Source organism: Serpula lacrymans (assembly GCF_000218685.1).
Source record: "Serpula lacrymans var. lacrymans S7.9 unplaced genomic scaffold SERLAscaffold_11, whole genome shotgun sequence".
Taxonomy (NCBI): Eukaryota; Fungi; Basidiomycota; class Agaricomycetes; order Boletales; family Serpulaceae; genus Serpula; species Serpula lacrymans.
Genome location: NW_006763300.1, coordinates 1,346,604 through 1,368,669, shown reverse-complemented (window position 1 = coordinate 1,368,669; position 22,066 = coordinate 1,346,604). Strand labels below are relative to the sequence as shown.

Below are 22,066 nucleotides of genomic sequence, written 5' to 3'. Positions count from 1 at the left end.
AAAACCCAGAGGTGTATGAGTGTGGGTTTTGAGGAGGAGGGATAGTTGAATTTATAGAAGGATAGGGGCTTTGTGACGAGTATAGACGAGCACTACCTTGCTAATCGTAGCACAAGGTAGGTTTGAGAACGACGAGGATGACAAGGTTCCCAGTGATAGCAGGCTCCTGACGCACAAACCGTAGTGTTCAGAAGGACTCTAATCGAAAGGGATGACAATGACTTCAAAAGTGGGAAGTGACGATGACAGCAGTTGACAGTGGTAGAAGTGGGAAGTGTTGTGACCACACTGGATCACAAGTAGCAGAGTAGTGAACTTGAGAGTAGAGAAGAAGTCTGGATTGGAGTTCTTGTTCTTTTTTTTTTACAAGGTAAAATACAGGGGTTTATATAGTAAAAGAGAAGTAGGCTATGCACAGTATAGCTGTGCAAAAAGAATGAGAAAGAATATGAAGGAAGGAATGTACGCTGACGAATCCTGCGTAGGTAGTACAGGATAAGATTGTCAAAAAAAGAAAAGAAAGGGATAGAACAATAAATGCTGTGAGTAATGTCACAGGTTTGTACAGCCATAAAGTAAAGTCCAATAGCAAAAAGAGAGCAGGAAGATCATGATGTCATGGGAAGATGCAGTAAAAAAAGGGCAAGGCAAAACACTATCAGTATCAACACAGTTCCTTTATTGTCAGTCAGGCATTCTAAAAAAATATGTGTCCATAAAAATGATTCAAAAATCAAAAATAATCGCACTGTAAATGAATGTTCTGCTGAAAAAAAAGAAACTGGAGCCACCGGTCCACCACCTAGTCCAAATCTGACAGTTCCATGGCCTTACCAATGGACTGGTTGTGTTGGAACACCTGATCAAACAAGGGAGGGAGAGGAGTAGTTCCAATTTGGAACAAGTGAGTCCCAGGCAGCGTGTGGTAGGTGTAGCTGTAGCGAAGACGATGGACAAATGATAAGTGTACCCAAGTGAATGGGACAGCGATGAACATGGGCGACGCAAGGGGATGAACCTTCTCCAGCTCAAAAACTACCCACCCACGCTCCAACCAGGCAAGACGAGCGACCGATGTTTTGATAGTATATGATGGCAGATCGACGTCATGAAGATGGACCTGTTGCCCTATTTGGACCGGCCGCCGGGGCTTTGCTGATATCAGCAGTGGCACGTGGTAGTCAACGGATCGGCGACGGAAGCGGATAGGAAGTGGTGACATCAGAAATGGTGGGGGTGCAAAGAAGATGAGGAGGAGGAGGGTGGAGGTGACGAGGAGGTGAACTAAAATGGGGACCCAGAAACGACCGTTGGGTGAGAATAAAAAGGAGAGGAAGGGGCCCATGGTGGGGCTAGGAAAAGGAAGGGGAGTAAGGGAAACGACAAAAGCGAGGGCGCAATGCAATGTGTAGCCAGTGGCGACGCGAAAATTTGCCGAAATGCCGAAACGCGGAAAGTACCGAATGGAAAAGCAAAGGTGAGCGTGACTGGATTGCCTAATAGAGGTGGTGCTGATCAGCCACAAGTTCAAAAAGGGCAATATTAATTACTATTCCACGTGGCACTGTGCCTGTGTGGCGCAAAGGCGAGTCTTTTTGAATATTCGCTTCGTTATTGACACCTGTCCATGCTACCAATCAACTTTGGTGCATGACAGCGGCAATTGACCCATATTCATGTCTCAATCAATTCTACTGTACGATATCTCAGGCAAAGGACCCATAAAATTAATCCCATCTTTTCTATTCAGTGAATAACCTGACTTACATGCTCGCTAACATAGGTACATGCTTGCATACAGAGGCTTAGCCTTCAATCAAATCGTTTGAGAGTTAAATCTATGATAAAAGAAAGGACTAAATCATAGTAAGCTAAGTATTTGAAAGGGGAAAAGAGAAGGGGTCTCACCTCAGATCTCGTAGAAGAGTCTGAGGTGGTACATGGTAACTAGACCTCCTTTTTAGGTAAGTGAGAGAACGGAGTCAAAAAATTTCTGATGGTATATATTGGCGCACGGGCCACTCATACTTACGCGCCTTCCTTTCTAGGCGCTTCATATCGGCTTGCTTCCTCTCGATATCCTCAATCCAACATTCAAATCTGTCTGGATTGAATTATGGGACGTTGAAGAGCGGATGAAAGACATCGGTGCCAAACCTACTGGGCGTAAACCTGACGGAAACAATCTCTACACTCTCCCTGTTATCCAGGACCCATCTGCGGGTGCCATCGTAGAATACCTTCTGGAAATGTATCTGTCCAAACCCACAGTCTTCCCCCACGTCTTTGATTCCGCTTTCATGCAGGGTATGTGCCTGATGTCCTTGTTACTAGCTGTAATGGTCCCCGCGAGTATATTACCCACAAGCGAGAAATACTTCAGGAAAAATGCCTAGATTAGATTTGGTACCAAGTTAGAGAATATTTCACCCAAAGATCCACACACGAACAGCACTGGAAGAATGCAAAAGATTCTCCTGGGGTCATCAATAGGGGATATCCAAAGAGCGGTGGTAAATGTATCATGGGAGATATGTTCTCTTATGCAAATGTCCTTGTAGCTGCATGGATGAGGAGCTTCAGCGTCCCCGTTTGATAAGGTCCAATGGGAGGAGATGAAGGCTTGGAATGACAGACACTGGGGGCAGCATAGCTGAAGAGATTAATAAGTACTCCGTATTGGACTAATAGATGAGCACTTAAATTCTGTGAACAACCGTACGTCTACCTTGTTTTACTGACATAGAGTCTAAGATTATCATAATCGCGCATGGTATAAGATTCACATTAGGAATGCCAACCTTGAAACCTGCATCAATTGTACAATCCTGCAGCTGAGCCCCCTCTGGGCATGTAAAGTGAACATACAAGAAGGATATGACCACAATAGATGTGAAGCCAGTATGCAGAACATTTTTTCATCTATCCGTGCACTCGTAGATAGTGTCTTTTGTTTGAAAGCCCTGAGTGAAATTGTTCGGGTTTGATCTAGTAAGTAAACTCAGACTTCGACAGAAGATCTGAGGTGTCTGCCTGACAACGACAGCGTATATAAGTGAAGACGGAACAAAAAAAATGATGCGGTATATTAGGTGCACGGGCCACCCCAACTACTGGACCTTCCCAGTTTGGCGCCTGCGCCACTACTTGCCTTCGTACTACGCCGTACGAGGCTTGTCTCTCTCTTATTCTTCCAACACTGAGAAATACCTACTTATATAAACGCTCACTCAGTCAACAAGGGAGAACTGATAGTATTAAACGAGACAGAATTCAATGATAATGATGATAGTCGATTAATATAGTGTAGCTTGCCATTCCTGTCCTTGAATGGATTTAATGTGATGGTGAGGCTTTCAGGCCCCTATTCCTATTCTAGATGTAGTCGTGACCTGGAAGGGTTTGCATCCGTGCAGGCCCAGAAGACCGAGATCAAGACCTTATTTTATTGACACGGATTATACAAGTGATTCCTGTCTCCGCGTGATAAGTCTTAGTACTTTGCAGGAGACAAGTAGCTGAATCAGCGTACAACGTAAAAGTGGTACTTACCAAGCAACATGCATTAGTTATCACAATGATTCAGCAATGGCGGCTGATCGCTTCTTGCGACTTCTTCATTGATTATCGTATTATCTCCCAAAGAAGTACGACACAGTAGGCTTTTTAAGGCAGGGATACAAATTTCGGCAAAGCTATCAGTACATATTTAAGTAATACTGTGCACCAGACAACACTCACTTCATCAGACGACCAATACTCGCTCCAAATTCTCTACGCATGTCTCAACCCATTATACTATACGATATTCCATGTCAAGTGCCCGGAAAAGCACTGTCTGGAAATATATTCAAAGCAAGGCAAATAGCGCAGTTTCACCCATCATTCTATCCAGTGAGCAGACCTGACTCACATGTTGCTGTTATAGGTACACACTTGCCTACAAAGGCTTGGCCTTCAAATCTGTCTGGGTTGAATTGCCGGATATCGAAGAGCAGATGAAGGCTATCGGAGCCAAACCTACTGGGCGCAAATCTGATGGAAGTGATCTCTATACTCTCCCTGTTATCCAGGACCCTTCCACAGGTGCTATTGTCTCCGACTCTTTTGCCATCGCAGAATACCTCGAGAAGACGTACCCATCCAAACCCGCTGTCTTCCCCCCCAATGCTAAAGCCCTCATAAGCATTTTTGATTCCACTTTTATGAATACCATAGGCCCTGTGTTCCCAGAATTGACCGTTGCAGTTGCCTCTAAGCTCTACTATCCCAGGAGCGAGGAGTATTACAAGAAGCAGGCTGAGATTAGGTTAGATGCCAAGTGGGAAGATATTTCGTCCGCAGGTGCGAAGCGAGAGGAGGGCTGGAAAAACATGAAGGCGGCCTTTGGGGTCATCGATGGGTGGTATTCGAAGAGCGGTGGCAAATGGATCATGGGAGACACGTTCTCCTATGCGGATATCCTCGTAGCTTCCTGGATGAAATGCTTCAGCGTTGCCTTTGATAAGGACCAATGGGAGGAGATGAGGTCTTGGAATGGCGGGCGCTGGGGCGGCATAGTTGAAGAGATTGACAGGTATGACATTCTTAACTAACAGAAGAGCGTTGTAATTCTGTGAACAACCATGTCTACCTCGTCTTACTGACATAGAGATCTACACAACGTACACGGTGTCACAATCTTGAGTTGACTGTGCTATCATAAGACCGACTGTTGTGTCTGGTCTAATCCCAGTCTTAAGTTTTCCGTATCGAGTACAAGGATATACAGCCCCATAACTCGGTGCTTCTATGTTCTCCATATTCACGCTGAAATAAAATACTCTAGTTCTGGCCTAATGGATAAACACTGAGATTCTTGCGTTTTTGTGACTAGCCAAGTACTTAACTGATGTTACCAATAGAAGATTTCCGTGCACTGTATATGACTACGATAGTCAAATGTCACTGACGAACTCCAGGCTTGAATGCTACATCGACTGTCAGTTTACAATGATGCTGAGTACTTTGAGTGTGTAAAGTAAACGTACTACGAGAACGTCATGGCCACAATAGATGTGAAGCCAGTGAACACAGCATGTCTTTGTCAATCTGCGCACCCGTAGACAATGTCCTTGACTTTAAAACCCTGAGAAAGTACCGCTTATATAAACGCTCATCACTCCATCTCGTTCAACGATCGACAATAGTCTCCCTTGCTGACCTAATTCAATATATTGATGATAGTCGATCGATATCTTGTAAATACTAATTCAATATAGTGATGATAGTCGATCATATCTTGTAAATAGATCGACAATGATGACTTACTACTACCAATCTACTCCAATAATGATGTCATAGTCAGTCGATATATTGCTACTTGCTATTCCTTTCCTTTCCTTGAGTTCAATGTGATATTTGCATCCAAAAACTAGTGCGCACCTAGAAAATCGGGAGCAGGTCTTTCCTTATTGATGTTGAATTGAATTTACAAGCAATTCCCGCCTTCGCGTAATAGGATAACTCTGTAGGAGACAAGCGTAAGTAGTCTTAGCTGAATCAGCATCGTAAATGTTGTAACTTATTACTTATCAAGCAACAAAGCATTAGCTATCATGATGATTCAGCAACGGCAATCAATCACTTCTTGTCTGTTGCCATCCTTTTCGTTGATTATCTTGTCATCTCCCCAGAAAGTACGACCTCGTTAGGTTTCGAGAGGAAAACATATTCTAAAGCATTTCGGTCAAACTAGACATATTTAAGGGGTACTCACTCTGCATCAACCAATCAACGCCCACTTCATCAGAAGATTAACACTCACCTCACATTTTCTACTCATGTCGCAACCTATTATACTATACGATACCCCGTCCAAAGTGCCTGGGAATGCATTTTCCGGGAACATGTTGAAAGCAAGGCGAGTAGCACAGTTAAACTCGTCGTTTCTAACTAGCGAACACATGTCACTTACATGTTTGCTGTTCTAGGTACACGCTTGCCTACAAAGGCTTGGCCTTCAAGTCCGTCTGGGTTGAATTACCCGATGTCGAAGAGCGCATGAAGGCCATCGGAGCCAAACCTACTGGGCGTAGACCTGACGGAAGCGATTTCTACTCTCTGCCTACCATCCAGGACCCTTCCACAGGTGCTACTGTCTCCGACTCTTTCGCCATCGCAGAATATCTCGACAAGACATATCCATCAACACCCGCTGTCTTCCCCCCCAGCACTAAAGCACTCATCAGCGTATTTGATTCGGCCTTAATGAACACTATAGGCCCTGTGTTCCCAGTAATGGCCGTCGTAGCTGCCCCTAAGTTGTACCCCAGAACCGAGGAGTATCTTAAGAGGCAGCTTGAGATTAGAATGAGTGCTAAGTGGGAGGATATTTCGCCCGTAGGCCCAAAGCGAGAGGAGGGCTGGAAAAACATAAAGGCGGCCTTTGGGGTCATCGATGGGTGGTATTCAAAGAGTGGTGGTAAATGGATAATGGGAGATACATTCTCCTATGCAGATGTCATCGTAGCTGCATGGATGAGGAGCTTCAGCGTTCTCTTTGATAAGGAACAATGGGAAGATATGAAGTCTTGGAATGGCGGACGCTGGGGCGGCATAGTTGAAGACATTAACAGGTATTCCATCCTGGATTAATGTGAGCGCTGCAATTCTGTAAATATATTTCTACCTTACTGTAGTGAAGCGGAGAACTGGACAATGTATGATACCGATAGTTGTGTGCCTAATTAAATCCCAGTCTTGAAAATTTCCGTATCGATTGCAAGGACATACAGTCATACCTCTGTGCTTTTTTGTTCTCCGTATTCACGCTGCATTAATCTAGTTCTCACGGTTGAACTAATGTATGAATAGTGAGATTCTGCGACTAGCCAAATATCCCTTGCCTTACCAATAGCACATTACCGCGCATTGTACTTGGTTTACGATAGTTCAAGTATCGCTGAAAAATGCCAGCCTTGACGCTATATCGACTGTCAGTGTACAACCCTGTGCCCCTCCGAGTGTGTAAAGTGAACGCACGTGAAGGACATGATCGTAATACATATGAGCCCAATAAGTAGAGCATATTTTTGTGTTTGCTTGAAACCCTGGGGAATGTCTGCTTATAAAAACGCTCACTCTGTCTCGCTCCACAATGAAGAGTTACTATCAACCTCCCTCGTTGACCTACTTCAATAGTCAATCGATAGATTGTAACTTGTTATTCATTTCCTTGAATTTGGGAGGGTTCAAGGTGATATTTTCGCTCCCTCATTCTAGATTTAGCCGTGACGTGGAAAGATTCGCATCCAAAAACTGATGCGCAACCAGAACAAGGTCTTCCCTTGTTGACACAGAATATCCAAGCGATTTCCGTTTTTGCGGAATAAAAGAACTTTTGTGGGAGACAACAAGCATAGAGTTAGCGGAATCAGCATATAAAAGTTGTACTTACCAATCAACAAGCATTAGTAATCACAATGATTCAGCGACGGTAGTTGAAGGTTGACCGATGATAGTCGATGAATATATTGTTAATACTTTTGACGTCAGGGATAGGAAAGCATATTTAAGGCGTACTCTGAAGTAGACAATCAACACCCACTGCATCAAACAGTCAACACTCACCTCATATTTTCTACTCATGTCTGAACCAATCATACTATACGATATCCCAACCCAAGTGCCCGGGAAAGCATTGTCTGGAAACATGTTCAAAGCAAGGCAAGTAGCGCAGTTGAACTCGTCATTTTTCGTGAACAAATCTGACTCACATGTTCGCTGTTGTAGGTACACACTTGCTTACAAAGGTTTGGCCTACAAGTCCGTCTGGGTTGAATCGCCCGATGTCGAAGAACGGATGAAGGCTATCGGAGCCAAACCTACCGGGCTCAAACCTGACGGAAGCGATTTCTACACGCTACCTACTATCCAAGACCCTTCCACAGGTGCCGTTGTTTCCGACTCTTTCGCCATCGCAGAATACCTCGAGAAGACGTATCCATCATCACCCGCTGTCTTCCCCCCCAACACTAAAGCCCTCATCAGCATATTTGATTCCGCTATCATGAACACTTTACGCCCTGTGTTCCCAGTGATGTCCGCCATAGGTACCTCTAAGTTGTACCCCAGGAGCGAGGAGTATCTTAAGAAGCAGGCTGAGATTAGATTTGGTACAAAGTTTGAGGATATTTGTCCCGAAGGCCCAAAGCGAGAGGAGGGCTGGAAAAACATAAAAGCGGCCTTCGGAGTCATCGATGGGTGGTATTCAAAGAGCGGTGGTAAATGGATAATGGGAGACACATTCTCCTATGCAGACGTCATCGTCGCTGCATGGATGAGGAGCTTCAGCGTTGCCTTTGATAAGGACCAGTGGGAGGATATGAAGTCGTGGAATGGCGGACGCTGGGGCGGCATAGTCGAAGAGATCAACAAGTATTCCATTTTGGACTAATGGATGAGCATCGCAGTTCCGTGAACAGCCATATGTCTACATTTACTGAATATGTATGGTGTTAACGAGCTCGAATCGACTGCGCCATTACAATACGCACTGTTGTGTGCCTGGTTTACTCCTAGTCTTAAGTTTTCCGTATGGATTGCAAGGACATACCTTCGTGCCTCTATTCTCTTCACGTTCGCGCTGTAGTACCGTAGTTTTCGTGGGTGCATGAAATCGAAGGAAACAAGTAAATACCCTGGACGCGATGCGAGCTTCGATGCACTGCTCTAGTTTCATCCTGGTCTTGCCGAAACTGCTTTCTTAATGTTGGTGTGATGGTAAATTCGAACGATCAGATAGTTCCACCAAGGAAAACTTGTACCGGTTGCCCTTCAGTTCGTTTTGTAAGGGCGAGAAACGTCATAATTGCGGCACGTGTCGTCACTTAGGTGGCATAACACTATTGTAACCCAAGCGCATAGTGCCGAAATCAAGACTTGAAAAATATGAGGCATTAATATATGATTTAGCTGGATGAGAAGATCACGTACGTAGCACAGCAACGCGGGAAACCCATGAGTGATCTGCGGAAAGAAAGTGCGAGTCAAAGTAGCTTGACGATACGCAAATCGCATTAGAGAACTCGATGTGTGCGTGTCAAGGGAAAGTATACCGATGGAAGACATCACGAAAAGAAGAATAGAGTCCTTGCGTGTAAAGATTAGCAGGGGGCCAAGAAGGTCGACAGGGTGTACAGTATCACTGCAGTGGAATTTGAACACGTATTAATACATACAAGAATGTGGAATTCAATAATAATCTAGCGTTTAAAGCGTGAGATAACAAAACTGTTGAATAAAATTTATCGCTGTAGCTCAATTCAACGAGGGCCAAAGATATGGGTCAAGAGATCCTTAGTGTGGGGTACGACGCCAACCTGCACGCTTCTGTCAAATTGCTCACGACTTCATGAGCCCCGGCTTGTTCGCCATTGTCCAATCGTCCAGAATTTTCCAAAAGTGAGCAACCACAGATTTGTCAACGTGTCGCCTGTGAGGATCGATCTACAAAACGGTGGTAAGGAAACGTGAGACAATGAAAAGGGAAAGGGAATTCGATCACACTACGACGTACCTTCAATTCAGTCACATTCCAATCTTTTATTTTGGTGTTCGGTGGGTCATTAGCCCATGAAACATAAATGCCCTTGACTAAACCAATGGTCAACACTCAACTGAAGCACAGTAAACTGCTAGAGAACGCCCACCATGATGAAACAACGTTCGCGGCTCTGACCAGCGATAAGGGCGGAATTGCCATGCCTGGCCCGTCGTCATAACACATACAACTCTCTCCCATGCATCTGTACCAAACTTGGATAGGGCATCTACGCTGTCCACTACGAAGTACCGCGCGTGCGTTGCACGCTCGTGTCCTGCAGAGTCGACAGTGGTACGTCGTCGGTCAATCGGGATGAGATCTTCAGCACGTGGGTTGCCCTCAGCTGCTGCGCGTGCGCGAGCATCGGCGGAGAGTTCAAACCTGTGGTGTAAGTTAGTGAAATGTAGCTCTTTACTGAGGTATAGATAGCTCATACGTAGACTCTTGGAGGAAACGTTTGACGTTGTACATAGTGATGAGAGCCGTTGGTGAAGACGATATCATGATAATGGGATACAAATTTTCTGCAAAAGGACTTCAGGTTATATTCATCATGGTCACTATATGCATACTCACTGGCTTTTCGTGCTTGCATAGGCCCTACCATAAAAATCGTATAAATAAGGGATGCCAACCAAAATATGATATTCTTACCGGCTGAAGGCGCTGGTGTGGACATCGGCATGCCTGACTTGCTGGCTTCTTTGAGCTTCTTAAGCTTGTCAGTATAGGTCGTGCGCAGGGCAGAGAAATTCTAGGTAGCATATATCAGCAATAAAGCATGAGTTGAGTCATGAAGGAGATGCGCACATTTGGCTTGATACCACGGAGAACGGTATTACGGTCTTGTAATTCAATTTCGTTGTGCTTTATTTTCTTAACGACTTCGATGTCTCGTGGATCTGCAACATAGCGTCGCTTTGAGGGCGAAGAGCTTTCTGTAGCTCCAGGTTTCCTTGGTGAAGTTGTTGAGGCAGCAGTAGCAGAGCCTCGGTGTGGGGGCGTTCCGGGGGGTGTCGTGGATTCAACTGTAATAGGTGGTCAATACGAAATGTAACGCAGGACGTTAGATATTAAATGGACCCAAGTAGCCTATAGGACTTACCAATAAGAGAAACAATACGTTCGTTCTCAGATGTACGTCCCTCAAGCCAATCCACAACATTCTTCCGCTCCGTTATGCTCACAAAACCGAGCGCAAGCCCATGTTCCCTGGATTGGCGATTGTATTCTGCGCCTGGAGCGTCTCGAAGGAGCCAAGCGAGATAAATCGCCTCTAGGGAGAAGAAGTCTTGAGGACTTATAGAAGGGTCTGTGGATGATGTTCCCGGTTTGCGATAGCGCGTGGGGGATGATTTTGGTACAGAAAGGTCGGGAGGAAGTATGAGGTGAGTTGCAGAGACAATAGAAGAGACTGGGTCTGTGCCTTTGGCATAGGCTACAGGTAATTTTGCTTTGATAGTTTGACTGAGGGAAACCAGGAGGTCTGTCGTCGAGCTCATCGTTGAAGCAGGTGTTGCCGTCGTCGATGGCAAAAGGAAAGAGAGCGCGTCTAGTAATAGTCTAAGCGAGGCTGGTGGGTCTTGGGAAGTTACAACCCACACTAAGTTATGGTACAATGGTGCAGTGGCTGTAATGGCCCTAAACCGGGAATGTGAGGTGGTTCTTTACAGCGGTTAAATCCACGAGTGCGCTGGTTCGAAACTGTCCCCTCCGGAAAACTTGGTTGCCACAGTTTGTCGCGTCGTAAGGCGTGAAGTGTAACTTGGAATAATCGGCTCTTGTCAGGCCAGGGAAGCAATTCCGCAACCTGCAGAGCTCGCCGAGTTAGTCTTAGGAGATCAGGACCGTTGGCAGTCGCGCAGTGGGTCGCGCTTCTCACAAACCTTTTGCTTTTTGCTTCATTGTCTTTTTGACAATAGCGTCCTTAATTTATTTGTTGACTACAACAACGACTATTCGAAGTTCGTTGCCGTACGGTGACGTCGAGCCTCCGGCTTCTGTCTACGAAGAATATTTGTAGCGCCTCAAGACCTCATCATCACATCCACCAACGAGTCGCTTTCTGAAACTACCATCAGAGCATACATAGTTTTAGCATGGCGACGGTGAAGCTGGCCACGCTGGCAATTCGAGTGAGCGCTCGTTCTATCAACCCGTCTTCCTTGCAGTTTTCTCAGCTTATCCTTGTCCAAGAGAGACTATCGCCAAACCCATCAGCGCACAACTGAAAAACCAAGCTAAGCAGTAAGTGTAGCCAGCTCCATGTCCCGCACTCGACTTGATAAAATCTAACCAGACACGAGACGTTCCGGTCCATATGCGTATCGCTCGCACAAGGGATGTATATGGCCGAGATCAAGCTCAGGACCAACATTCTCGGAGAACCAGCCAGACAACACGTTCGTCCACTCTCAGAAGCGAGGTTCGTGGCTTTTTTATTTATTTCTTCTCGTCGAAGCAAACTTGGGTATATGTGCAGGGCAATTGAGAATGGTGCAAACGCCCTCGCTGAAGGCTTTCTCTTTGGCGTCGCTGCGCTTCTCATCATGGGCGAAACATGGCGTACATCGAGAAATTCAACGCGACGGCGAGACGATGTGGATGACCAGCTCGATGAGCTCAACAGCCGAATGCAAGACCTAGGGACGCGACTCGATAGCGTCACTGCAACATATGAAGAACGTTGGCAAGAGGAGAAGCAACGGTATGTCCAGCCTCTTGCTACTCAATCTTGGACAGATTGACGTACTTACCTGCTCGTAGAAATGACGAGTTGGCTCGGATATTGGAAAGGGTCGTGGAAATTGGACTGAGGGGAGGATGGGCAGAATTCCAGGATACCCCGCTCTTACTGCCTCGCATACAACTGGCACCACGCCGACCACCAACATCACTCACGGAAGAGTCATCGTCAGACCTACAGTCTTCCAGCGACACACCAACTTTTGAACATGAAAGATCCAGCTCCTGAATATTTATCGTCGTCTATCTAGAAGGTATACGGTTCTTTATGTTATGCTAGAGTTACCGAACATGGATGGAATATATAATTACAATGCATAATTGTCCACAGACAGACAGTCGACAAACTAGATATTATAGCAACGAATAATAGAAAAACCATATAGCCCCACTTCATTACATGATGCGACATATCTCGGGCGGACACAAGCTATCCAGACCAAACAAAGACGGGCAACTGCTCGGCTCAGTACTCAATTTGATGGGTCCACTGCCCCGCTTCACCTCAATAGTCAGCTCCTTGTCAGCTCCCCCTGGCTCGGGAGGTTGGTACCACCATTTCAACGTCTGCCCTTCGACATCCCATATTCCCTCACTGACGGTCACTTCAAGGTCCAGTGTGGTACCTGGCACAAGGGTCGATGCATGCGAAGAGGGTAGCGACAAGTTCAACGATGAAGGGTTGCGCGAGTCTTCAATAGGAGTCAGTGCTCCACTCGACACGTCACTGCTCTCTGGCGAGTCACTCTGCTCCACGAGGTCACCAAGGCTTTTGTTATGAGCATAATGAATGAGCGGGATGTAAATTTCAGTGGGTGCTCTATCCTTCTGTACATGGTCGCCTGACAGGGTAGACGCATTGTCGTGTCTGGTGTGGGGAACAGGTACGTCCTCAGCCCGCACGCGAACGGTGAGCTTGAAATAGGCCTTTGAGATATTGAACTGGATATCTGTTGGCAGGCCAACGACCGCAGTGGGCCACGGTCGACAAAACGCGCGAGCAGCTCTTGCACCATCCATCAAGAAATCGTGTGCGTTCTCCCAATGGAACGGGGAAATTTTGCTAGTAGATCCAGCATCACCCAAGAGGTCGTTTGTAGTGGGCAGCGTTTGCAATGACAACGAAGACGCAGCAGGAGGTGTCATGGACCCTAGCATGGTCGCCGAACGCGCTCTTAGTAACGCCGCCCTGGATTCAGAACCAGGGCCAGTCCGCATCTGCGGGCTTGTCTGTGCCTCACGTAGGTCATCTCCACTCCACAGACTGAGGTCCTCCATATTCCACCCGTCTCCCCACTCGTGACTGTTATCGGGACAGTATGTCCATAGCGTCCAATTCAAAACGTTGGGTCCATCCGCTGCGTTCATACTGGCATCCAGTGCTTTTTCCTGGCTCGAGAAGTCTCCCTTGTACCGTCCGTTATTCGTATACCCATACGCACGCTTGGCATCCATATCAAATGGCGTGCCAATCTCACCGATGATCGTAGGGTAGTTGCCTGCACCGAGATCCAATGCGTCCGACTTCAAAATGCCAAGTTGCTCTTGAAGCGACTTGCGAATGGCACCCTCGCCGATCTTTACAGCCTGCAAAGTAGAAGAATACTTTCCACGCAAAAGCCCAAGTGCATCAGCATTGAACCAATTCCAGTGTCGCGTTATGAGAGTAAGACCATCATAGTAGTGTGTTGAATAGCAGCAACGTCCACGAAGCAACTCTTCATTCACAGGAGGCGGGCGAGCGAAGACGGGAGGCTGAACGAACAAGATTGCTTCAGGGTGTGCCTTCCGGATGCGCTCAGCATAACGCCTAAATTGTGGCTCCCAAAAGTCGCGGAGGAACTGCACCTCCAAGCTTGTACCATCTGGTCCTGGTGGGAGGAAACGGAAGTATTCGGGAAGAAGAACATAGCCAGCTTCAACATCCCAAACACCATGCTGTGCCCAGATACAATCTCCAAGTTTCCACTTGGGACTGCGCGTCCAACCCCATACGGGGTGTTTTCCATCTGGTTCAGTCTCAGGGTCTGCCCACATTTTGATGCCTTTGGGGTCGATTGTGACCGTGCCATTCTTTCTAGGGCCAAAAGAACCAAAAGTCCAGCTGTCTACGGTCTGAGCCTCGCCCATACCCAGCCTTAAAGACTGAGCTGGAGAGGGGAATGTACCTTTCTTCAAAGTCGACCCCTGCTTGATTGGGACTTTGTTTAGATCCTCATATCCTATGAACCCTTCATAGGGTTCGTTCATACTGTCCCATCCGATAACCACTTCTTCATAAAGGTCCCCTGCTTCCTTGATATGGTCCGCAAGACGACCAAATGCCTCTGTAAAGTGAGATTGGAGATACTCTTCGATATTGACATCGTCAATGATGCAATTGGGTGCGAATGTGTTACCAGCAAAGAACAGAGCAAAGAGAGTCTGCGAGGCTAATCGTCCGTAGTTCGTAGACCAAATCATGGCGGGGAGCGAAGCTGGGTCACGATTCTGCGTGGCCGGATATTCACAGTGAAGGATGGCAGCTTGCGTCGCAGTAAAGTTACGTGGATTCATGCCACAAGCAGGAAGTGTCCAGTAGGGAGCGCCTGAACCACCTGAGAAGCGTGACCACTACAGCCAAGGCATGAGATAAATGCGATAGGTGAGAAACAAAGACGCACAGTATCCTGGTGTGGGTTCATATATACTTTGAATCCGTATTCCTTGCATTTTCGGAGGACTTGCACAATGTAGTCCATAAACTTGTAATCGTATTTTCCTCTGTTCACGTGGTTCAGTAAGCAGATAAGCAGACGTGAAGCTTCCTTACGGTCCCTCATGCTCTAGTGCCTCCCAAGTAACAGGAAACCTGATGATATTAAAACCCCATCCTCTTAGACGCGCTAAATGCACATCTGCGGAGCCATCCTCAAGGTTGAGAGGACGACCAACGAAACTCTCGCCCCCCTGTTCCGCAATGTCCCAGAAGCCTTCATAGATGTATGATGGTCTTCCAACAGGCGCCTTCGAGGAACCAGAAAGATTGACCCCGCGCAACAAAAGGGTTCTCCCTGTGTTATCGACAAAATTAGAGTCGATGGTGTGAATGAATGAAGCAGGTGTTGACTGGCCCGTCGTGGGCGATATGGACGGTACTCTGGGCATAACTTGATGTCAGTGTTGTTCGTAACCTTTCGTAGCCTTGCGATACGATAATATAGAAACTGCTTTGCTCGCTGTCGTCGTAGTCAGAAAGTACACGGTTGTGGAGCAAGAAAAGGCTCTAGTTCGGATAGCCCTGAAATCGTACGACCTTATACATTGACCCATATAGAGTAAAAGGTACTTCAGATTGCGGAGCTGGCCGAAAAGGTACACGGCGTTATGGCCAGCGGTCCAGCGCCAAATCTCAGAGAACAAAATGTGTAAAATTCATTGCAATTAGACCTAACTATGTAATGTAACACACCCTACAAACATGAAACGACCCAAGAAAGTCTACGAGATTATGCTAAAGGATACAAATAACTGAGTCCAGACTGTTGTAGCAGAAGATACAGGGATGTTAGCCCGAGGAGCCAACAAGACAAGATAAGATAGTACATATATACTATAATGAAAGTCCAGGCTGGTGAAGACGCGATCATTCGACGACGTATATCTCAGGCACCCAGACGTTCCGGTAATAATGGATCGAGAACAGGTATATATCACCTAGGCGGACGTTGTCTTCCCCAAGGGCCCAATTCTCATAGCCGGGTTGAATTGTCAATTTCTGTAGGCTTCATGAGTGACTGATTGTGATACGAGACATCGCACTTACACTAGCTTGGCTACAGAAAGCCCGAATAAGGATACAGAGTTTCTCTACAAGTTGAAAACGAGTCATAAGAGTCTTAGTAGCTGAGTCAACGGTGTCGATTCTCCAAGGAAAGGGATCGTTGTAGCCAGGATACTGCGTAGTGAAATTAGGATCGACGAGATTCACACAAGCGTTAGACTCACATTAAGATTTAAAGTCGTTGTGCGCCATCCATGTCCCTTGAAAATAAAATCGTGGGGACTGTCAACAATAGCACGCCCCTGCCCTAAAAGAATGTCCTTGACGCGAATGCCTGGATAACCTCTCGAGCTGAATATAATTCCAGGGATGGTCTGATGCTTGGGGGTGTGGAAATTTGAACGAGGCAGATGCCGTAACCTGATTGCGTTTACAGAGTAAAAAGTGTCTGGCATCTCGGACTGATCGACTGCAGCCTGAAGGGAAGGATGTTGGGGAGGATTTTGCAACCTTGCATAATGCTACACATGCAAAAACAAAAGTGAGTATGTCAAAGTGGCGAAACATGACAGAATAGGTGCGTACACCAGGACTACCGGCGCCATTCGGGTTCAACATCACTTGCTGGGGGCTAACACAGTTATACGGGGGCTGCGACATGCCTGGGACGCGGAGGAGAGGGTTGAAGGGTGGGGGGTGTAGCTGGAGTGGGAGTTGAAGAGAACGATGCTATCCTCGTCCAGTAAAGCCTCGATTTTATACCCTGTAGAATATTCGACCATTGCTGCCAACAAAGCGGTGGTTGGTAGGAAGTGTGGATTCCGCTATACGAACGTGGCGATGGGGGTCAAAGCCATCCAGGACATCCAGTAGGGCGGAAGCACTGCGACAATGTGATCGCGACGAGAATAATACGCACCTCGAAAGAAACGCATGGTCGTCATCCTGGTTGGCCAGTGCAGACAATGCTCAAGCAAACGGAGATGAGAGAGGCTATTGAAAGATAGTGCGAGGCCACAAAAAACAACGTCATCCAGTACGCGCAGTCCCATAGCCTCCGACGTTCTTGACCAGAGAGCCGCCATATCACACAGCAGATATGGAAGGTGTCCGTGACTGTGAGTGTATCAGATGTCCACGAGGCCAACTTCATTAATGCGCCAGGACAGCGCATACCGAATTGGGCACCAGAGCCACGACGTGAGGAGGGTCCAAACAGCGAGTTCTCTGCATCGTGCGCCCGTCACCACGAAGGTCAATATAAAGCAACTTGAGGTCTTTTCGTCTGTGTGGATTTCAGGTCAGCGCTGGCAACAGAACATCTGAGCAGGGTTATGGAGGAAAGGAAGAGGCGGGGCTGAGCGGGAATGCGCGGATGTATTACATGAGGAGTAAATTTCTGCGGCTTGCCCTAAAGACTCGGTTCAGTTGTAAGACCTTGTTGCATTTCGTTACCTTACCTTTACTCTTCTTTCTTGTCTGTCCATATTCTTCCTCTGAAGCATTAATTTGCTTCATTCCTGTCCCCAGCTCCCTCCCTGTACACACAAATGGCATCCCAATTCTCTCAGCAAATCGCTTGTTCGTTTTTTTATCGTCTTACCACAGCTTTCTCGACCTAAACTTGCCTTTTCAGTCCGTGCTCAAAAAAGTCTCGGTCTCGTTGGAGGAACACCTAACTATGTACCAGTCGACGGTTTCCAAGGACCAGACGTACCAGCTCGTTTATATCACTATAGCTCTGACGGCCGTCTTTTTGCCTACGCACTGCCCTCAGTGTGAGCCATGCTGTGTTTGCGCGATGTGCTCGATCTGATAATGATCCTCTTATCTAGCGTGCGGATCTACCAAGCGGAAGGTGCAAAGTTGCTGCAGGAATTGAGCCTCCCCAATGTCATTGAACTCAAGTTTTCACCGCGGGGCACCTACATCTCAACCTGGGAGCGACCAGGTAGTGTGACCAGTTGCATTGCGTGTACCACGTTGCTTACATCGATAAAAATCTTTTCCGCGGGTTTCTAGTGAAATTGGAAGATGGAGCTCAGCACAAGAACCTTCGCGTGTTCTCCGCTTCCACCGGGGAAGAGCTCATCTCTTTTACCCAAAAGTCACAAGAAGGATGGGACCTGCAATATACCATTTCAGAGTCTCACGCTATCCGCCTCGTCGCTCAGGAGGTTCAGATCTTCCAGCCTGCAGGTTGGTCGAAGGGAGTGGTGGATAAGCTCAAAGTCGAGGGCGCATCAATGGTCTCGTTAAGTCCGGGACTTCATCCATCGATTGCCGTCTTTGTAGCCGAGAAAAAGGTGTGTTGTACACGTTTTTATCGCATATCCCACGAGCATTTCATCTTACCAGCCGAGTTACAGGGCGCACCAGCCAGCGTTAAGATCTATGGATTGGCGTCATTGAATAGCCCGCCCACGTGCCAGAAAACGTTTTACAAGGCCGATCGAGCTCAGATCAAGTGGAATAGTATTGGTACACAGGTCCTAGTGTTAACGCAAACCGAGGTCGACAATTCAAATAAGAGCTATTACGGCGAGACAGGAATGTACCTGCTCAGCGCCGCAGGTAATTTCGATTGCAGGGTAGCACTGGATAAAGAAGGCCCGATACACGACGTCATGTGGAGTCCCAACTCAAAAGAGTTCGGTGTGGTGTATGGCTGTAAGCTATTACCTATTTTATGCCAGTAGCGATGCATAGCTAAAACCCAATCGCGATTGAACTTCAGACATGCCTGCCAAGACCATGCTTTTCGATCAACGTGTGCGCACCCTGCATGACTTTGGTTCCTCTCCCCACAATTTCATCTCGTTCAACCCCCAAGGTCGTCTCCTGGCCCTTGCTGGATTTGGAAACCTCGCAGGAAAGATCGACGTCTTTGATCGCCGTACTCTGCAAAAAGTATGTACCATCGATGCACCTAACACTTCGTTCTGTGAGTGGTCGCCGGACGGGCGTTTCCTTCTGACCGCTACACTCTCACCCCGTCTGCGAGTCGACAACGGTCTCAAAATATGGCATTGCACCGGTCCTCTTGTGCATGTACAAGCCATTGAGGAGCTCTACCAAGCATCATGGCGCCCTACACCTGTAGAAAACATTGCTCCGTTTGGACAGCATATCCCTCCTGCACCTCAGCCAAGTGAGAGTGTTCGCGACATGACCCTCACTGCCAAACCAGCTACAACTAAGCCCGCCGGAGCGTATCGACCTCCGGGTGCACGTGGACTTGCTACGCCGGCCATATTCAAGCGTGAGGATGAGGGCGGTGCGCCTCGCGTGCCCACGAACGGTACAGCGACTCCTCCACGAGGGTACAGCCGCAGCCCCGCCCCGCCAGGTGCTGTGAATGGGAATGGCTACGGGGGAGGGAAGAGACATGTCCCTGGTGCGCCGAAGTCACCTTCCCCTGGCCCGGACAACCAGGACAAGAAGCTGAGGAAGAAAAAAGACAAGAAGAAAGATAGAGAGGCTAACGGTGCTGCAAACGGTGCTGCTGCTGGTGGAGAACCCACAGCCCGGCCTTCGATTGAGATTAAAGTCAATGGCGTGCAGACACCTCCGGCCGAGAGTTCCGTCCCGCCCACACCAGGTGGTGATGGAGCCCTAGATCCGGCTGCAAAGAAAATCCGGAATTTGAATAAGAAGGTACAATCAGTCTATCATTTACTTGATTTTAATGCTGATCACATCATAACTATTTTCAGCTCAAAGCTATCGATGAGCTCAAGGAGAAAGCTAGGAGAGGTGAACGATTGGAGGCCACACAACTGAAGAAGATTGATGGCGAGGCAGAGATTCGTAAAGAGCTTGCTGCCCTCGGATCGTCTTAGCATTGCTTCGTATAGCTGGGTCTAAGTATTGTGGGCCGGAGCATTGTCGTCTTTCGCTATGTTTTCCAAATACAATCTATTGGTTCGCAAGCATGCATGTATAGATATCATGGGTTTTTAGATGTTTTATGGGGTTTGTTTCAATTATGATACTCGTTACTGCGAAAAGCATGGGATAACACCAGATGTGATTATCCTATAAAATTTCTGTCCTTGTGAGATCTGTGCTTCTCTGACCGACGTTTTCTATTCTAAACATATCTGACGTGCACAATGCTACACCCGGAGATATTTGTCAGATAGAAATATGGGTCATCCTGTCGGTCTTAGGAAAGTTTAGGTTAGAGTTCTGTCAATTCGCTCAATTTGATGGACGTCCAGCGAGTGATACTCTTGATGAGTAGTACAATGGGTAAGGTCTATAATGTGAATGTAAGGTAGGCCAAGGATACAGGGGCTGTTATGTCTAAGCACCAACTACGGTACAGACATGAGTACGAATGGAGTTCCACAACACCTTCACAACAGTCAAAGGGTGAAGGTTATCAATGCCGGGCGCCATCATCATGCTGATATGCCACATAGTAGAAGCCAAATCCATGTCCTGTCCCGCACGATAGTGGCATAAGCTCACGCCCCATCCGAATGACAGGAGAAAGCAAGAGTACTTACAGTAAATGCAAGCGTTTGCAATTGGCGCATATACCAACGGATAAAGGCTCCTGACGATAAGGTTTCACCAGGTATAGGTATCGTAGTATCGTAGCCGTAATCTATTCCACAGTTGTCAGTGTCGACCAAACTAGGGATAAAGAGAATGCTTACCAAACGTTTTGGTCGCCAGCCTATTTTGAAATTGGTAACTCAGTACACGACCCATGTGCTTGTGGATTGAGAGGAGGACTGACCATAAGGGCTTTATTTTCTGCTCTTGAGCGGCGAAGAATCGCTTCGAAAAGTCCTTGGGGAGACGGGATCCCGCTTTAGATTCCGAAGTTGCCATTGAATGAAGGACGTTATTCAGGGATACCACATCGAGCATTGCCTTGGAACAACCTTGGCTTCACAAGGAACAATAAATATCACACAAAGGCACAACGCTACCGCAAGACTGACCCAAAAACAGGATTAAGCCGCATGACGGAGTCACCAATGGCAACCCAATTTGACGGTAGATTAGTGGCTTTGTGAAAGCGAATATAAGGCGTTGGGGCTGGCGAGGTGATAATACACCAGTTAGGGCGGTTCGTGATTGTACTGAAGAGTAAATTGTCATCACTCACGAACACGGACGATGCTGCACGTCATTTTATCTTCCACTTCAGTAAGCAAGTCCAGCATGTCAAACCACCATTGTGGTGGACGTTCGTCGAGAACCATAGCATGGATATATTCCTTGGTCGCCTGTATCGTCCGGGGTGGGTCTTCACCCGCACCCCAGGTACCACACAATACCTGTACTAGGAGCGCCACTATCAGCAACCACCTTGACCAGAGACCCATCAAACATACAGCGATCGCCGTCAAGTGTGGAAGCGTAAGCACTACATCGGTCCTTATCAGACCTCGCCACACATGTATAGATGGATCCTTGAGTGTAGAATCCCCCAGGTATAGGCAGTCGCTTTCCTAACGCTGGGGGAATGCTGAACTCTAGCGTCGCATAGCGAATTTTTTGGTCGTATGATAATTTGAGCTGATCTAGAGGAAGAGCATTTTTGGAGTACGTTTCAGCATAGCCATACCCTTCACGTTTAATCCATTTGACGCCCGCACTGGCGGGTCCTGTGCAGTCCACGACAAAGACGGCTTCGATGTCCTGGGGCCCCTGGGTGGTGCGCACACTGACCGATTGTAGGTGGGTAGGATGCTTAGAGTCGCGCGTAACGCCTGTTACAGTGCCTACTATCCATTGAATGTTAGGGTAGTACCCGCTTCCGATGACCATACGTCGCAAGATCGTTTCCAAACCTTGACGGCTGGTATACATGACCTTTGGTAAATTTCCATTATACTTTGCGTGTGGAGCCGGCATAAAACGACCCCATAGATAACGTTTGAAGTCGGCAGGAATAAGACTGTTCGAAACAAGGGAGGAAAGGGTTGAGTGTCTTTCAACTAAGGTGTGAA

At 47.2% G+C, this 22,066-nt stretch overlaps 8 protein-coding genes across 8 annotated transcripts; 5 read left to right on the top strand and 3 right to left on the bottom strand.

The window, feature by feature from the left end:
* Positions 1–4,193: 4,193 nt before the first annotated feature.
* Positions 4,194–4,675, top strand: SERLADRAFT_474926 (uncharacterized protein; the record flags this gene model as incomplete). Its single annotated transcript, XM_007321613.1, is given in 2 exon segments — positions 4,194–4,591; positions 4,610–4,675. 2 exon segments carry the CDS (start codon positions 4,206–4,208, stop codon positions 4,617–4,619), a joined length of 396 nt encoding a protein of 131 aa, XP_007321675.1.
* Positions 4,676–5,822: 1,147 nt separating this feature from the next.
* Positions 5,823–6,748, top strand: SERLADRAFT_451898 (uncharacterized protein; the record flags this gene model as incomplete). The annotated part of the gene is made up of 2 exons (XM_007321612.1): positions 5,823–5,914; positions 5,973–6,748. 2 exons carry the CDS (start codon positions 5,823–5,825, stop codon positions 6,634–6,636), a joined length of 756 nt encoding a protein of 251 aa, XP_007321674.1.
* An 834-nt stretch (positions 6,749–7,582) lies between these two features.
* On the top strand, positions 7,583–8,531 carry SERLADRAFT_357616 (uncharacterized protein; the record flags this gene model as incomplete). Its single annotated transcript, XM_007321611.1, has 2 exons — positions 7,583–7,707; positions 7,774–8,531. The coding sequence occupies 2 exons, from the start codon at positions 7,628–7,630 to the stop codon at positions 8,435–8,437; spliced, it is 744 nt and encodes a 247-aa protein (XP_007321673.1).
* A 640-nt stretch (positions 8,532–9,171) lies between these two features.
* On the bottom strand, positions 9,172–11,119 carry SERLADRAFT_474920 (uncharacterized protein; the record flags this gene model as incomplete). Its single annotated transcript, XM_007321610.1, has 8 exons — positions 9,172–9,489; positions 9,560–9,636; positions 9,693–9,967; positions 10,023–10,110; positions 10,163–10,186; positions 10,241–10,340; positions 10,397–10,614; positions 10,692–11,119. The coding sequence occupies 8 exons, from the start codon at positions 11,086–11,088 to the stop codon at positions 9,385–9,387; spliced, it is 1,284 nt and encodes a 427-aa protein (XP_007321672.1).
* Positions 11,120–11,685: 566 nt separating this feature from the next.
* On the top strand, positions 11,686–12,560 carry SERLADRAFT_372534 (uncharacterized protein; the record flags this gene model as incomplete). Its single annotated transcript, XM_007321609.1, has 5 exons — positions 11,686–11,721; positions 11,787–11,833; positions 11,886–12,011; positions 12,069–12,293; positions 12,353–12,560. 5 exons carry the CDS (start codon positions 11,686–11,688, stop codon positions 12,558–12,560), a joined length of 642 nt encoding a protein of 213 aa, XP_007321671.1.
* SERLADRAFT_417289 (glycoside hydrolase family 5 protein) lies at positions 12,533–17,449 on the bottom strand (the record flags this gene model as incomplete). Its single annotated transcript, XM_007321608.1, has 7 exons — positions 12,533–14,944; positions 14,995–15,094; positions 15,144–15,384; positions 15,634–15,721; positions 16,137–16,268; positions 16,319–16,615; positions 16,680–17,449. The coding sequence occupies 7 exons, from the start codon at positions 16,752–16,754 to the stop codon at positions 12,728–12,730; spliced, it is 3,150 nt and encodes a 1,049-aa protein (XP_007321670.1).
* Positions 17,450–17,644: 195 nt separating this feature from the next.
* SERLADRAFT_451892 (uncharacterized protein) lies at positions 17,645–20,135 on the top strand (the record flags this gene model as incomplete). Its single annotated transcript, XM_007321607.1, has 7 exons — positions 17,645–17,675; positions 17,731–17,872; positions 17,930–18,045; positions 18,117–18,400; positions 18,464–18,764; positions 18,832–19,751; positions 19,811–20,135. The coding sequence occupies 7 exons, from the start codon at positions 17,645–17,647 to the stop codon at positions 19,934–19,936; spliced, it is 1,920 nt and encodes a 639-aa protein (XP_007321669.1).
* Positions 20,136–20,329: 194 nt separating this feature from the next.
* SERLADRAFT_474912 (uncharacterized protein) lies at positions 20,330–21,923 on the bottom strand (the record flags this gene model as incomplete). Its single annotated transcript, XM_007321606.1, has 7 exons — positions 20,330–20,540; positions 20,609–20,709; positions 20,762–20,781; positions 20,845–20,997; positions 21,053–21,149; positions 21,220–21,396; positions 21,449–21,923. 7 exons carry the CDS (start codon positions 21,882–21,884, stop codon positions 20,403–20,405), a joined length of 1,122 nt encoding a protein of 373 aa, XP_007321668.1.
* Positions 21,924–22,066: the final 143 nt, after the last annotated feature.